Genomic DNA, 16,503 nt, shown 5'->3' with positions numbered 1-16,503 from the left:
TTGATTGCATAAACAGTACGATAATTTCTGCGTGTATAGATTTTCGAAAACCTTAGAATATTCACTTTTAAGTGACTGCTAATTTAGTTCACTGGGTTTGCTTTTGAGTTTATTTTTGTGTATGGTGTTAGGGAGTGTTCTAATTTCATTCTTTTACGTGTAGCTGTCCAGTTTTCCCACACCACTTATTGAAGAGACTGCCTTTTCTCCATTGTATATTCTTGCCTCCTTTGTCATAGATTAGTTGACCATAGGTACGTGGGTTTATCTCTGGGCTTCCTGTTCCATTGATCTATATTTCTATTTTTGTACCAGTACCATATTGTCTTGATAACTGTAGCTTTGTAGTATAGTCTGAAGTCAGGGAGGCTGATTCCTCCAGCTCTGTTTTTTTGTTTGTTTTTTTTGTTTTTTCTGTTTTTGTGTGGTACCCGGGCCTCTCACCATTGTGGCCTCTCCTGTTGCGGAGCACAGGCTCCGGACGCGCAGGCTCAGCAGCCATGGCTCACGGGCCCAGCCGCTCTGTGGCATGTGGGATCTTCCCAGACCGGGGCACGAACCTGTGTCCCCTGCATCGGTAGATGGACTCTCAACCACTGCGCCACCAGGGAAGCCCTCCAGCTCCGTTTTTTTCCCTCAAGATTGCTTTGGCTATTCAAGGTCTTTTGTGTTTCCATACAAATTTTAAGATTTTTTGTTCTAGTTCTGTAAAAAATGCCATTTGGTAATTTGATAGGGATTGCATTGAATCTGTAGATTGCTTTGGGTAGTATAGTCATTTTCACAATACCAATTCTTCCAATCCAAAAACATGGTATATCTCTCCATCTGTTTGTGTCATCTTTGATTTCTTTCATCAGTGTATTATAGTTTTCTGAATATAGGTCTTTTTTCTCCTTAGCTAGGTTTATTCCTAGGTATTGTATTCTTTTTGTTGCAATGGTATATGGTAGTGTTTCCTTAATTTCTCTTTCAGATTTTTCATCATTAGTGTATAGAAATGCAAGAGATTTCTGTGCATTGATTTTGTACCCTGCAACTTTACCACATTCATTGCTTAGCTCTGGTAGTTTTCTGGTGGCATCTTTAGGATTCTCTATGTATAGTATCATGTCATCTGCAAACGGTGACAGTTTTACTTCTTCTTTTCCAATTTGTATTCCTTTTATTTCTTTTTCTTCTCTGATTGCCATGGCTAGGACTTCCAAAACTATGTTGAATAATAGTGGTGAGTGTGGACATCCTTGTCTTGTTCCTGATCTTAGAGGAAATGCTTTCAGTGTTTCACCATTGAGAACGATGTTGGCTGCTGTGGCTTTGTCGTATGCAGCCTTTGTTATGTGGAGGTCGGCTCCCTCTGTGCCCACTCTCTGGAGTCTGGGATTGCTTTTATTACTATGGCATCGGAGTCACGCTCACCATGTGCCATTTCTGTATAAAAACTTGTAAATTCCAAGTCCCAGAAGGAAAAACTCTGTAAGCAGGTATACTTATATTCATCAGCTCTTTATTTCCTTCAGAGACTAACAGGTCTGCGGTGGATTATAGAAAAGGGAGCTGCTTCCCCCAATCACATGGGTTACTTCAACATTTTAGGAACCCAGCCGAAAGCAAAAGGTCTAAAGATGAACGTTTGTTATCCCTGAAATTCTCAAAATAAGAAAGCTGCTTTCTGTTTCCTTGGCTGCCATCTAGTGGTCAGTGATGTAGTGACACTAAAACAACACTACATCTTACGTGAAGACTCAGAAGATTTATCTGCCTGTCTTTAACCTAGAGGGATGGGATAGGGAGTGTGGGAGGAAGACACAAGAGGGAGGAGATATGGGGATATATGTATATGTATAGCTGATTCACTTTGTTATACAGCAGAAACTAACACATCTTTGTAAAGCAATTATACTCCAATAAAGATGTTAAAAAAAAAAGCTAAAAACACAGTTAATTAAAGAAATATTACTGCAGGTATGAGGCAATTATCCCTTCTCATAATTCCTATTTAGATCCCAAAGTGTCATTCCCTTTCCTGTTTCCTGGTCTACAATCTTTTCCATGAAAAGACAAGCGATTCAACTATCATATATCACTTTAGCTCTAGCACTGTGCATTAGGACTAGGGCTAAAAGGATGAATAAGATAAGGTCCCTGCCTTCCCTGGAGAAGAGACATGAACTCAAATAATGAGCAGTGTGATGAGTGCTTAAATCCAGAATAGATGAGTCATCAAGGACACAAAGAAGAAAGAAAGTCTGTTCTATTGGCCAAAGAGTTTGAGTGGAGGCTTGCGTGGTGGGTGGAGGTTCTCCAGACAGACAAGAGCAGGGAAGCATGTAAGAGAGATGGGAGGCTGTGTGCTGGGGAATATTGAGAAACCATATGAGGAAGATATCCAGGGTCTAGAGCAGGAACGGCCTTTGGAGACTGCATTCTTTAGCTAGTCCCATAACAAACAACCTCGAAACCCCAGTAGCATCCAACAAATATCACTTATTTCTTACTCATGACTGCAAGTGGGCTGGGCTAACTGTGCCCTACTTGTCTCTCAGCCTCTCCTGGGACCCTCCCAGGACCTGTGGACTAGCCTGGGAGTGTTCTTTTCATGTTGCTGGTAGAAGCACAAGAGGAAAAGCAGAAACGTGTAAGGCCTCTTGAGGCCGAGGCGCGGAACCAACCTGCTCTCTCTTCCCTGGATTCTATTAGCCAAAGCATGTCACTTGGCTGAACCCAAGCCAGAGGCAGGGAAACATCTTCCGTTCCTTTAGTGGGAGGGCTCTGAGGTCGCATGTCAAAGGACTCAAATTAGGGGAGTGTAGGAATTGGGGCCAATGATGCCATCTGCCACAAGTTCTATCTTGGAAATGCTTATTTTGAGGTACCCATGGTTTTGTCTAAAATGTGGTTGGAAAACAGTTATGTAGCTCAAAATATAGGTCTGGCTTTGAGTGATGGACCCAGGAGTGCCAAGACCCCAAACCTGAACCCTTGTAGACCCCATCCCACACGAACTGGTCCAGAATCTCTAGGAGTGAGAGAAGGAATCTACATTTTTACTGGTTCCCCAAATGATGATTCTTTCAAAAGTTTCTTAAAGTTTTGAAAGAAACCAGGACTGCTTTGTACCAGAACATGGCCTCCACACCACATCCATTTACCCACCTCCCAAAACTTAGGCAGTGAGACCCCTGCCAGCCCAAAATGCTGCCGTTCTGTGCAAAACCAGCTAAACTCTACCATGCTGGTGGCTAAACCATCGATTGGTGAGTGTTAGTTAATGATATCCCTCAGGGCTAATTTTCACCTGGCAACAAAGCTTAAGTTTAAGAAATGCACTTAGTGTAAAGCTGCAATCTCTGCTAAGGCAAGTGAGGACAGCCTTTGAAGAGCCTGTGAAACTATGTGCTCCCACTAGAGGTTTATTCTGCTGGCTTTACAAACCTGACTACTCAGCTTGTCAGAGTTAACGTTTACTAAAAACTGGACTTGTCTGTCCCCCAAGGTGTTCTCTGACTTCGACTTTGCTCTCTGAAAGTTTGGGTCAGAGGCTGAGCCTAAAATATCTGCTGCCTTCTGCAAAAAGAAAATGAAGGAGGAAAGGAAAAGCCCTCTCATGACTCAATTTTTTGTGTGTATTATTTAAAGACATGCAAAGCCTAGAGAAGCTCCTGAGAGATGCTGTAATCTACGGCCAGCCTCGAACCCGCAGAGCCTGGAAAAAGATTCTCATCCTAGTGGAGGGCATCTACAGGTATGTAAATAACCGGAGACCTATTCACACACTGAGGCCCACAGCGAGCTGACAGATGGGGCAAGGCTGACCTCTCCTAGTTAAATGGAAAAATGAGTTAGATATAGGTGTTATGAAGGGACCTGAGTCAGAGCTATCAATGTGAACCATCAGGTATTGGGTCACCTGTCTTTTCAATGACCATACGTATGGCGGAGCACCCTGGAGGCTGGCGTACTTAAGAAGGTGTCTTCAGAAACGTCCTGACAGAGCATTGCTAACTTGTATTGATTCCACTACTTTTGGCTGCCCCACAGTTTCAAGGGCTCTTACGGGATGGGTTATTCAACCTCAGAACACTGTTTGCCTTTATGACAAAGGCAGGAAAGTAGATACTGCTGGTGGGCACCCAGCTGCCCCTAACTCAATAGTGCACCCAGAGTCCAGGCTTGCTGAACTTTGCCAATTGTTAGCATCAGACTACAGAAAGCTTGCACATTTTCTTCAAGGTAAGGTTAACCTGGAGTACAATTCTTGATGCAGAGCTGGGAAGAGGGCGAGACGGTCTTAGCATCTGAAGGCATGCTCAGTCTTCCCACAGCTTGTAGGCTGAGCAGACAAAGCACCCACTAAGCCGGTCAGAGCTGCACTTTCATATTGCTGGTTGTGATTGAATTTGCTTCATCCTATGTCTGAATTGATGATCGTTACTAAGGTAGGAACTGCTCCCAAGTTTGTCTTCTGTTGGATGCCCTAGTGCATGAGTCAAGGAAACATTACTTCAGAGTTACTCACTCCTAAATCAATTCTCAATCTTAATGTTAGAAGAAGCAAGAGCACTGTTTCCTATGGGTTAATTATGGGAAAGTGAACAAGATTAAAAGGAAGGGAATGGGGCTTCCCTGGTGGCACAGTGGTTGAGAGTCCACCTGCCAATGCAGGGGACATGGGTTCGTGCCCCGGTCCGGGAAGATCCCACACGCCGCGGAGCGGCTGGGCCCGTGAGCCATGGCTACTGAGCCTGCGCGTCCGGAGCCTGTGCTCCACAATGGGAGAGGCCACAACAGTGAGAGGCCCGCGTACAGCACAAAAAAAAAAAAAAAGGAAGGGAATGAGGGCTTAACTTCCCAACAAGGGGAAGCGTGGCTGCAAAGGAGGCTTGAGATAGAGCAGCCTTTGTTCTGCAGCTAATGGAATCCGTCCCTGGGGCACCACCAAGCTCATCCGGCAATTTTCAGTTGTCACAACTGCAGTAAAGTACTGCTGGCGTCCTGGCATCTGGTGGGCAGAGGCCAGGGAGGCTGCGAAGCCTCCTACCATGCACAGGATAGTCCCCTGCAACGGAGAATTATCTGGCTCAAAACGTCAACAGCGCCGAGTTTGGGCAACCCTGCTGTAGAATAATGTAACCACTCACTGGCCCTGAACTTGCTACTTTTAGGAAATAATCTCATCTTGACTCTGGGCTGTCAGAGCCTCAAGCACGGGTCTTTCTCCCTGTGTGATTCGTGCCAGATGCCAGCCTGGGAGGGGAGAACTTATCTAAACACCTGTCAATCAAGCCTGGACTGGTGGGAGCACAGATCAGCGGAGGGAGAGCAGACGGGCATCTCCTTTAACCAGAGTAAACAGAACCCAACTGCAAATAAACAGAACTCGGCTTCACTAAAGAGAAGTTGTGTTCTAAGTACTTTGATCATGGCTGAAATTAAGTGGACCACCAGCGTTTCACTGTCAAATATTCCCATCAGTTACACAAAGAAACCCCTCTGCTAATGGCTAGGTTGGGCCTGGGTCCTACCATGATATCAGGAGGATAGGGGAGCCAGGTGTGGACTTCGGCTCCAAAACAGGGTGGCAACAAACCACAGCTTAGGGTTCACTAGCAATGGTGACTGCCCAGTGACCTACTGCTGTGAAACGAGCCACCTCAAAGCACGGTGGCTTACACAGCAATGAGTTATTATTTCCCACGCTACTGCGGGCTGTCTGGACCAACTGGGCAGCTCTGCTCCATGTGACATTGGTTGGGGTCATTCATGTGGCTGCTTTCTATGGGGTGTTTGGCTGGGTCTGGAACATCCAAAATGACCTCACTCACACATGTGGGCTCTTGGAACTGGCTGTTGACTGAGGTGCCTTATTCTCTCCTCTTCTCTGGGGTGCTTTCTCTATATGTAGGTTTTTCTCGTTCAGCAGTCTAGCTAGAGCTTCCTTACAACATGGTGGCTGGCTTCCAAGAGAATGAAAGCAGAAGTTGCCAGCCTTTTGAGGGCTGGGCCCAGAACTGGTACAACATCACTATGCCATATTCTATTGGTCAAAGCATGACACCAGTCTAGCCCAGATTCAAGGGGAGGAGAAACAGACCCCACCTCTTGATGGGAGGATTGGCTTGTGTATACAGGGAGGGGTAGACTTACAGGCAACCATCTTTGGAGGCAATCTACCACAGCAGCTCCATCAACCCGACATGTAGACAGGGAGAAGTCTCCACTGTCCATGGACTTGCCTTCTCAGAGATGTTCCTTTTTTCTCACCTGCGCAGGAATCTTGTCTTTAAATGAGACTGTGACCTAAAGGCACTCATTCATAGATAGGAAACAGGACCCTTCTTAAACAGGTCTCAGTACCTCCTGGGACCTCAGTTTCCTCGTCCGTAAAATAAGACTGGCCTAGAGTAGAGTTCTGGAACATATGGATGTTCTCATTTGCTGCTCTCACCAGAAAATGAAATTATTTCCCACAAGATTTTCCAAAGGGCCAGGGTTATGAATGTGAAACCAGTGGTTCACAAATGTACTTTTACTTTCCAGAGATGTATTATGGATGTATACCTTGTTAGAATTCACACAAAACCTCCTTAGAGTTTCACTCCCAGATCTCTCTTATCTCTGGCTGTGGTTTGCCCCCATGGGCAAAGTCTCCCTACCACAGACAGCTCCCATAAATCAATTTCTTCAAAACTCCAAAAAAGAGCAGTCAGCCAAATCAGACAGTTTCAGGTAGGTATCAAGGTAGAAAAGGCTAGATACCAAATCCAAGAAGTCAGTAAACTCCACAAAAGCAGTTATGATAATAATAATAATGGTAGCAATAATAATATCGTCATCCATAGATCATGTATGTATTAATATTTATATACAGACTATAGGGGAGTCAGGATTCGGAGGGAGGCCTGGGACATGGGTGTAGATCCTGTGTTGTTGCCTATAACTATGTGCCCTTCATAGGGTTCTTTTGTAAGAATTAAATGAGATCACATAAGCTAGTGCTTCGAGAAGCCCAGCACATCGTAAACCCACAACCAAGGGTAGCTGTCTTCATCATTGAATTTATTTTCAGTTGAGGAAGTTGCAACTCAGAAAGCAATAGGCCATCTGCATGCCGAAGCTGTTTGACTCCTGAAGGATGGGTGTCAGAGGACAGGGTTCACATTTATCATGTGTTATTGCTAAACATTTCACATGTGCTGTTTTGAGTAAGCGCCTCCAGTACTCCTAAGTTTATTGTGAGGATGAAGAAACTCGGGTTCCAAGACCTAGATAACTTGCCCCTGGGCAGATAACTGAGATAATCAGAGCTGGGATTCAAACCAGGTGGCCCTGCTGGAACAGAGGCCCAATGTAAACAGAAGAATCAGCCCATGTGTCCACATTCAATGAAGTAAATGTGGAAAATGCAAGGTCATCCATTTGCCTTTCAGCATCAACATGTCTAGGGCTCGGTTTCTTCAACGGTAAAATTGGGAGATTGAAACTTGAAGTGTAGAGTTCCATGATTCCATAATTTGGGGTTTAGAAGTACAATAGTATTATTTTAGTGTTCTCACCTGCATTTTCTTTTAAGTCTTGTTTTAAAGTCACAGTCTTCTAGTTTTGTGTCTCTGAGAAGCCTAGTGGTTGATTCATGGTGGTCAAACAATCTCAAAATTATTCAAAAATACACTAGAGATGGGCAGAGAGGTCCCAAATAACTGGGGGTATAAACTAGCATAGCTGGAGCCCAAACTTTCAAAATAAAATTAATCAAGAAATACTATCCAACCTTTTCCAAAAATACACATATAAACAAAGGTTGAAATCTCAGAATGCCATTTTCTCTAAGAATGTAAGCCATTCTCCTGCCCAAAATAATGTAAGTTTAAGGACTGAGATCTTCAGTGGTAAACTCTCACCTATACCTCTGTGGTTTAAACAAAGACAAAGACAAAGAAAACAGTAGTTACTTTATTTTTAATTAAGCTTAGTTCCTTTTTTCCCCTTTCTTTCCACCTTCCTTTCTCCCCTTGGGTTGTACTCAGGGCCCACCAAGGAGATTTTTCCACCATGTAAGTTGGCAACCCAGTGGTTTAAATCCCAATCCTGCCAGTGGGTAATATGGTTTATAGGTGGAGGAGAATGTGGTGAGAGGGAGATTTCAAAAAGGAGTCTTGTTACTTAGCTAATACATTATGTAATAGAAAAGATATAAAGAAATTATTCACTGACTTGCTGGTTTAAGAATCATTCAAGTCCCTGCACAGAACTTCACATTAACTGGTGGAATTATCTTTACCTACAGTTGTATTTTAGTTGTTTTTTTTTTTCTATTCAAGTCAAAAGAAAACACAACCTTCCACTCAGGAAGAAAGAATAAAACACTGTTCTTAGGTTTGTTTGGGGTTTTTTTAAATCGTTTCTGGCACAGTGTTCTTTGACAGCAATCTGCAGCAATAACATAGATAGCCTTTTCATGTAAACACCACACTCAGTATCTCACTACAGGGAAAGGTTCAATTCAAATTTGGTCACATTGAGAGAATGAAAACTTAGTGTGGGTAAATATAGCTCTTTATGAAAACTGAATTCCCTCTAGGACTCATGTGTGCCCTACATTAACTCCTGAAATCAGCAGTATTGTGGAGTCATTAATCTTCGAGGAAGAAATATAAACCAGGTGAGCGGGCTCCTCACATCAGCTAGATCGGCCCAAGCAAAGATGGCTATTAGCTGCCCGGAGTGTCTGCAAACTGTTCAACATTAACTCCGGTTCCTGCCAAACTCAGTTCCAGAACAAAGAATGGCTATTTGTGACATGTCAGGCTTTTAGCGTGTTTGTGTTACCAATTTAGAACATTTTAAAAGATGAGAAGATTCTAGAATTTTGAGGGCATACAGCCATTTATTATGTGTGACACCCATATGCTTTCTTCCTGGAAAATTCAACACAGAGCGTTGTCAAGGGCTCCCAATTTCTCAAATTAGGCCTCGTTGCTACCATTTCCTCCTAAGCTCCACCTGAGAACAAGAACAACCCAATGGGAGCTCGTTATACGTCAGACACTTTACAAATATTATTTCTAGTCATTCTGATAAAGGCCTTATGAGCAGTGTGTCATCATCATGCTTATTTTATATCCGAGGAAACTGAGGCAGTGAAGAGCAAATAAGTTGCCCAAGTCCTCAGTTAGTAAGTGGCGTGGCTACCATCTCAGCTTAGGCAGTCAGCCGGCTGGACCTCCTCCCCGTCAATGGAAACAACTTTAACAAGCAATTACTCTAAGAAAATACTGGAATTAACTTGCAAACTTCTATAAGAGAAGATGACTCTATTTGGTCTTCATGTCATTAAAATCTGAAAACAGCCTTTCAGAATGACCTTGTGAAAAGCACAAGTGTAATAAGCTGGACTTCATTAAAATTAAGAACTTTTTCTCTGCAAGACAATGCCAAGAGCATTAGAAAGACATGCCACAGACTGGGAGAAAATATTTGCAAAAGATACATTGGATAAAGCATCATTATCTAAAAGATACAAAAAACTCTTAGAACTCAACAATAAGAAAACAAACAACTGGGTTAAAAAATGGGCCAAGGACCTTAACAGATACCTCACCAAAGATTTACAGATGGAAATAAGCATGTGAAAAGATGCTCCGCATCATATGCCATCAGGGAAAATACGAATTAAAACAATGAGATACCACTGCACACTTGTTAGGAGTTCACAATCTGAGACACTGACAACAGTAAACGCTGGCAGAGAATGTGCAGTAACCCAGAGCTCTCATTCACTGCTGGTGGGAATGCAAAATGGTCCAGCCACTTTGGATGACGGATTGGTGGTTTCTTACAAGCATGCTCTGACCATACAATCCAGCAACCATGCTCCTTGGTATTTACCCAAAGGAGTTGAAAACTTGTGTCCACTCAAAACCCTGCACACAGATGTTTGTAGCATCTTTATTTATAATTGCCCAAACTTGGAAGCCACCAAAATGTCCTTCAGTTGGCAAATGGCTAAATAAACTGTGGTCCATCCAGACAATGGAATTTTATTCAGCACTAAAAAGAAATGATCTGTGGAGCCAATGAAAAGATGTGGAGGAAACTTAAATGTGTATTATTGAGTGAAAGAAGCCAATCTGAAAACGTTACATAGCGTATGATTCTAGCTACATAATGTTCTGGGAAAGGCATTACTATAGAAACAGCAAAAAGATCCCTGGTTGCCATGGGTTGGGTGTGGAGAGGGATAAGTAGGTAAGCACAGTGGATTTTTAGGGCAGTGAAAGTAGTTTGTGTGATGTTATAATGATGGATACGTGTCATTATGCATTCGTCCAAACCCATAGAACTTATGATGCCAAAACTCAGCCTCTGTGCACCAATACCAAATCAAATCTTGGAGACAGAGTTTTGGGTGAAGTAGAAAAGAATAACTTTATTGCTTTGCCAGACCAAGGGAGACACAGGGGCTAATGCTCTCAAAACTGTGTGTCCCAACCTGGGGGGATTTGGTGAGGAGTTTTATAACAATGGTTCAAGGATGGAGCTGCTGATAAGGCTCAGGGTGTATGCAGGGCCTGCCTTCCTTTAATCTGGCCTTTGGTGGTCTTTTGATGAGCTTCTGTGGTTCTGGAGGTTATCAAACTGACCTCTCTGGAATGAAGAGTGCTTCATCAAGTAGTTAACATCTTCCATTTGTTGGAGGTTTTAGTTCTGCCAAAACTTGGAAGCAACCAAAATGTCCTTCAGTTGGCAAATGGGTAAATATGAGAAGAGCTCGAAGATATTGTTATGTGTATCCCTTGAGGCAGAACCAGGACCCTGACCCAAGGCCGCACTGTTGTTTCTTGACTGCTCTTCCCTTGTCTCTGCATCCCCTCTCTTCCCTGATTAGCAACTATTTGAACCTGCCCTTTGGAACTCAGTGTAGGTCATGAAAGCTGAAACCTATTTCCTACAAATAAGAAACAGGGGACAGAAGGCTTTTGTGCCCAGGAGCCCCACAGGGTCCTGCTTGGTTTCACATACAATGCCAAGAGTGAACCCTAATATAAACTATGGGCTTTAGATGATGATGTACCAATGTAGGTTAATCAGTTGAAACAAATGTACCACTTCGGTGGGTGATGTTGATAGTGGGGGAGGGTATGCATATGTCAGGCGGGGGTATATGGGAAATCTCTGTACCCTCTACTCAATTTTGCTGTGAACCTAAAACTGCTCTGAAAAATAAAGTCCTGTAAAAAAAAGAAAAAGCATCCAACACCTGTTGGTCTGGGTAACTACGTAACAGCTGGACTGTTTTGACTGAATCGACCTAACACTTAAATTATTTTTTAATACATTAAATAAATACATAAGCTAATTAAGAAGAAGGGAGAAATTCAACTCTGTTTGTGTCAACTGACTAGTTCTTGAACTAAATTGATGGGTTGCTTAAACTGTTTGACAAGCTCCTTCATGGGGGTGAGGGTGTGAGTCTGTGTGTTTTCATAGAACTCGCCTGTCAGTGCAGTCAAAACTGTGTGAGCTGTGGACACAGCTTAAGAAGTGTTCTGAGAACTGATTAAAGACAAGAGTTCTTCTAAATCCGTTGGGTTCCAAGAGGTGTCATGTAAATATCAATGTTCATTTCACTTGCTTATTTACTTCCTGTCTTTCCCTTTGCTGGAGGACTAGAAGTGTTTTTGCAATTTAAAATACCATGTAAATTTACCAAATTACAATAATACCATGAAAAATTAAGCACTTAGGCAACAAAAGTTGATCTATAGCAGTGGTTCTCAGAGTCCTGTCTCCAGCTAGCAGTAGGAGAATCTCCCAGGAGCTTGGTAGAAATGCCAATTCGAAGCCCATCCCAGACCTACTAAATCAGAAACTCTGTGGGTGGGACCCAGCAATCTGTGTTGTAACAAACCATTCAAGGGACTCTGATGCTCACTCAAGATGGAGAACCATTGCCCTAAAGGAAAAGAAGGGACACCACCAGAAGCCTCGAATAAGCCTTTGAGTTCAGTGAGGACTGAACAGGAGACCCTAAGGACTTTCTCCCATGCTTTAATAAATTTATGATGTCTTAAAGTTCTTTTGTGTGTTTTTAATTCCTTCTTTTAATCTTTGGCAATTCAAGCACTGAGTTTAGGTCAGACAGAACTGACCAAGTAGACAGCAGCAGGCTGATGAAGATACATCAACATAGAGCAATTTAATTAAAACTAGCAAAACACCTAGACTCCAACATGGTCAGTCTAGTTATGCTAGTCGGCTTTACTAATATGGATAAATTGATCAACAGTGCAGTGAGCTGTTTACTTGGGAATTAGCTGTAACAACTCAAAGCACTTAAATCCACTGAATGTAAATTCTTTATTTTCCCCAAGTGAAATAATGCCAGAGCAGCCTTACAAGATTGAGAGGTTTGTCTCCACCAAATAAAATATGCCTTCAGAAGAAAGGAATGGCATGTCCCCTGTCTTCCCCTTCTGGTGTCAGGGCAGACTGTCTGAGAAGTACTGAAAGGGAGAGTGACACAGTTTCCCTGGAGGGTACACACGGGTGATGAGCGTTTCTCCTTATGCCCTAGCATGGAAGGTTCCATCGCGCGTCTATCCCAGATCGTGGCTCTAAAGAAGAAATACAAGGCTTACCTCTACGTAGATGAAGCTCACAGTATTGGGTCCGTGGGCCCGACCGGCCGGGGTGTGATGGAGTACTTTGCCATGGACCCCAGAGATATTGATGTATTTATGGGCACATTCACCAAAAGCTTTGGCGCCTCGGGAGGTTACATAGCTGGAAGGAAGGTAAGAGACAGATCCCTTGTGTCTGTTTAAAACCTGAATGCCCTCGGAAGGTAGTCTGCGGGGTCTTCTGATTTCCCTGAGAGCTTCAGTTCAGTTCAACACACTTGACTGACGAGGGCAGCCTTGCCACCGTGTGTTCACAGCCATGGCAGGCCCAGAAGGTCAAGGAGCTCATTCTCTGAGAGCGCAGAGGAGCATGTGATGAGTAATCACATGACCATAAAAAGATAACAGCGGCTGTGCACACAGGCAAAGACAGTACAAAGGAAAGGGCAGTACCTAAGAAGTCTTAGAACGAATGTCAGTCTTATAGACAAAGGATGGGGCAGCGGGGTTTGTATTTCAGAAAGAGGGAATGATGTCTAACAAGCCACAGAAGTGATGCTGCAGAACTGTAAGTCGTTTGGATTTTGTGGCGTGAAAAACGCAAGGTGGGTGGTAGAAACAGTGAGCAGAGGTCAGATGCTAAGGACACTGACCCTGTGCTACAAGTTGTGGGTTTTCAGAGTTTTAATCAAAATAGTAGCAAGATCGGAAATGTCTTTTTTAGAGATTTTCTCTGCAAACTAATTCTCTTCCACAGTTTTGGATAAGCCATGGGTCAAATCTTGTCATCCTCTGATACCTTGTCTAGGTGACTTAAGATTCTGATCTGAAGGAATCAGACTGTTAAGTGTTATCCCTGTCATTCTACTGCCAATGCCACCAAGGGGGTTGCTAAAATAAAACAAATGCTTGAAAGGATTTTAAAAGAAGAGGGAAGGGGTGGAGAGAAAGAAAATGAAATATTAAAACCTGGGTTTCGGGGCTTCCCTGGTGGCGCAGTGGTTGAGAGTCCGCCTGCCGATGCAGGGGACACGGGTTCGTGACCCGATCCGGGAAGATCCCACATGCTGCGGAGCAGCTGGGCCCGTGAGCCATGGCCGCTGAGCCTGCGCGCGACGGAGCCTGTGCTCTGCAATGGGAGAGGCCACAACAGTGAGAGGCCCACACACCGCAAAAACAAAAACAAAACAAAAAAAACCCCTGGGTTTCAGGGCTCAGAGAGCCAGTTAATCTGCTCCTTTATAGGACAGTCTAATCCAAATCCTGAGAGCTGTCTCCCCCAGGCCTACACCTGTCCCAGAGAGACTGTGATAGTGTAGCTGGCTCCAGCGAGGAGGGCAAAGAAGGCTCAAAAGCAGTGCATGCCGGTGGCTCGATGGCTTCTCTAAAATTCCTGGTTCCTCACTCACTGTCCCCAGCAGGAACAGGCGTTCAGACTCCTGGTAAACCAGTTAGACAAAACCAGAGAGTACGGCGAAAACAGTCTGGCTGTGGAAAGCCCATGATTTAAAACAACAGATTTTATTACGGCCACTGACCCTGCCATGAGATGCGCAAATGCTTAAAACGTCCAGAGCTTTTAGTGGTCTTTACCCTTCAAGAAGCATCACTTTCTTCCGAGCTCAAAGCATTGTTGTTCAGCGTCCTTCCACTGCTCTGTGGGAATTCGCTGGGTGTTGCTAAAAACATAGGGAATGCCCAGGATCTTACAAAACTCAGCTAAATCTGGTGAGAGGTTAAACTTTCCGTTTCTCGACTGTCAAAGCAATGGGATCAGAGGGTCTCAAAGGAGGCATGCCCCCGACTCAGGCTACTTGGCTTTGTGATTACTTTAGCAGAAGTTCTGAGCTACAAAATTTTTAACCAAGCGTAACTCTGTTTCCTGAACCAAAGGCACCTGAATAAACTGAAGCGAGTGGATCCTTGAAATGTTGTCGAACGTGGTAGCTGTCATCATGTCCCCCGTAGAGTCCCTTCAAGTGATACCCGCTTTAAACAAAGGCTCCTGATGGCCCCTTTAGGACCAGCTCAGTATGGTTCTCTCACATACTCTCCATCCTAAAGTCAGGTGGACTATTTTAAAAGTGTATTTGCTCTTGTCTATGTAACTTCTATTGATTTGGTGTAGATACTGAGGAATTGTGAAAATTATTTAGTATTTACATTAATCAAGAGGGAGATAAAAGTATGTAGATCATTTTTTGCTCTTTTAAAAAAACTTATTTTGTTCATACTTAGACCCAGGGGCTTCGTCATTTCCCCCTTTCCCCTCTCCTCCTCCCCGCCCTCCCCTTCACCTTCCCCTCTCGCTCTCCCTCCCCTTCCCCCTACTCCCTCCACAAATACTCTGCAGTCTCTGAATTTACCACTAGGTGGCAGCAAGAATTAGCGAGTGTTTGGCTGACCCATGCGGAGACCTACTGTCCTGAAACAGCAAGATGCAAAACCTAGAAAACACAGGGTAGTTTTCAAGATGTGGAGGGTGAGCGGGAGATAGGAGGTCACTTGAGAAAGTGTCTGCATGGGCCGTTCCCTGATGATTTAAAACTCAGTCAGGTAAACACCTGTCTGGAATCGTTTTGGTGAGACTGTGATAAACCCAGATAAACGGTGGTTTCCTTCTAGCCTAAGGAGCCCATGAGTTAATGGAACTTACGCATTTGCTCCTCTGTGCATTTAATTTGTCAAATTAAGTTAATTTTATATTATGTATAGTTTCCATTTAAATCATAGTTTTTACGCCCCTGGACTTTGAAGAATTTTCACTTTCAGTTTGTTTTAAACTATGCTTTTTAATTGATAGGACATAGGATTGGGCAAATGCTACAGATTTGTTTGAAAAAATAATCTTTCTAGTATCTGTTTAAATAATTTGAGTTCAGAGTTTCATCATACATATTTTTTCTGGATATTTTAAAGTATATCCAGCATTCTAGATACTAAATACTACAAAAGCAACAAAATTAACTATAAAAAATGTTAAAGTGCACACACTAGGACTTTATATTTTTCTGAAATCTTAATAATTTCAAGTTCACTCGGCTCATGGGCTTCCTAGTAAATCTTAAGATTTGAAAATAATTATAAACTATAAAACTATAGAAAACTAGAAAACTATAAACTATAGAAAACTATAAAACTATAAACTATAAAACTATAAAAACTATAGAAAACTATATAAAACTATAAAACTATAGAAAACTATAAAACTATAAACTATAAAACTATAAAAACTATAGAAAACTATAGAAAACTATAGAAAACTATAAAACTATAAAACTAGGGCTTCCTAGTAAATCTTGAGATTTGAAAATAATTACTTGAGTCCAAAAATCTAGAAATCTAGCTCTTAACTCTCTTTTTAACTATCAAGGTCAGTGTTAGTGGCACAGGGACTATATTCCTAGTAATAGTTTCTAGGAAGCTCTAGAAATCTTTAGGGAACAGGTGAAGGCAGATGCGTCACGTAAGAAAAAATATTCGGAAACACACAAAAGAAAAATTGGTTTGGTGCTAAGATACGACTACAGAGAGTAGAGTTTTTTTTTGTCCTCACTTCAGCCTTCCGGTAACAAAATGTCCTACAAATTCATCTCCACTCTTGGAGTTTACTGCCTTGGCCTGACCTACTCTCCCAACCTCAGGGAAACTGCTAAAACTGTCTCTCAAGAGCCAGCAAGGTTTTACTGTTTTGCCCACTGTGAGTTCGGCGCTGCTGTTGCTGATCCATGAACACCCCACCGTGAGTCCTTCTCTCCTTTCAAGACCTTCAGGTGAAATGTCAGGTACTTACTCCTCTCCACCTGTCAGAGCTCCATGCCATGAACAGCTTCTTGGAAGAAAGCCTGAGCTGATGGGGCTAGTTTCCTTATTTTTATTT

The 16,503-nt window shown here is 43.0% G+C and overlaps 1 protein-coding gene across 1 annotated transcript in view; it reads left to right on the top strand.

Annotated features, from left to right (window-relative positions):
• The window catches only part of SPTLC3 (serine palmitoyltransferase long chain base subunit 3), a gene marked incomplete at both ends in the record, with an annotated part of 125,259 nt that overhangs the window by 69,629 nt on the left and 39,127 nt on the right, over positions 1–16,503 (top strand). Inside the window, 2 exons of the mRNA XM_082671639.1 lie at positions 3,640–3,745; positions 12,578–12,797. Of these exons, the coding sequence (XP_082527765.1) occupies positions 3,640–3,745; positions 12,578–12,797 (326 nt within the window). The remainder of the gene's footprint in view (positions 1–3,639; positions 3,746–12,577; positions 12,798–16,503) is intronic.

Source organism: Grampus griseus (genome assembly GCF_964374135.1).
Source record: "Grampus griseus genome assembly, chromosome: 14".
NCBI classification, from domain to species: domain Eukaryota; kingdom Metazoa; phylum Chordata; class Mammalia; order Artiodactyla; family Delphinidae; genus Grampus; species Grampus griseus.
This window is presented reverse-complemented; position numbering and strand designations above follow the sequence as displayed.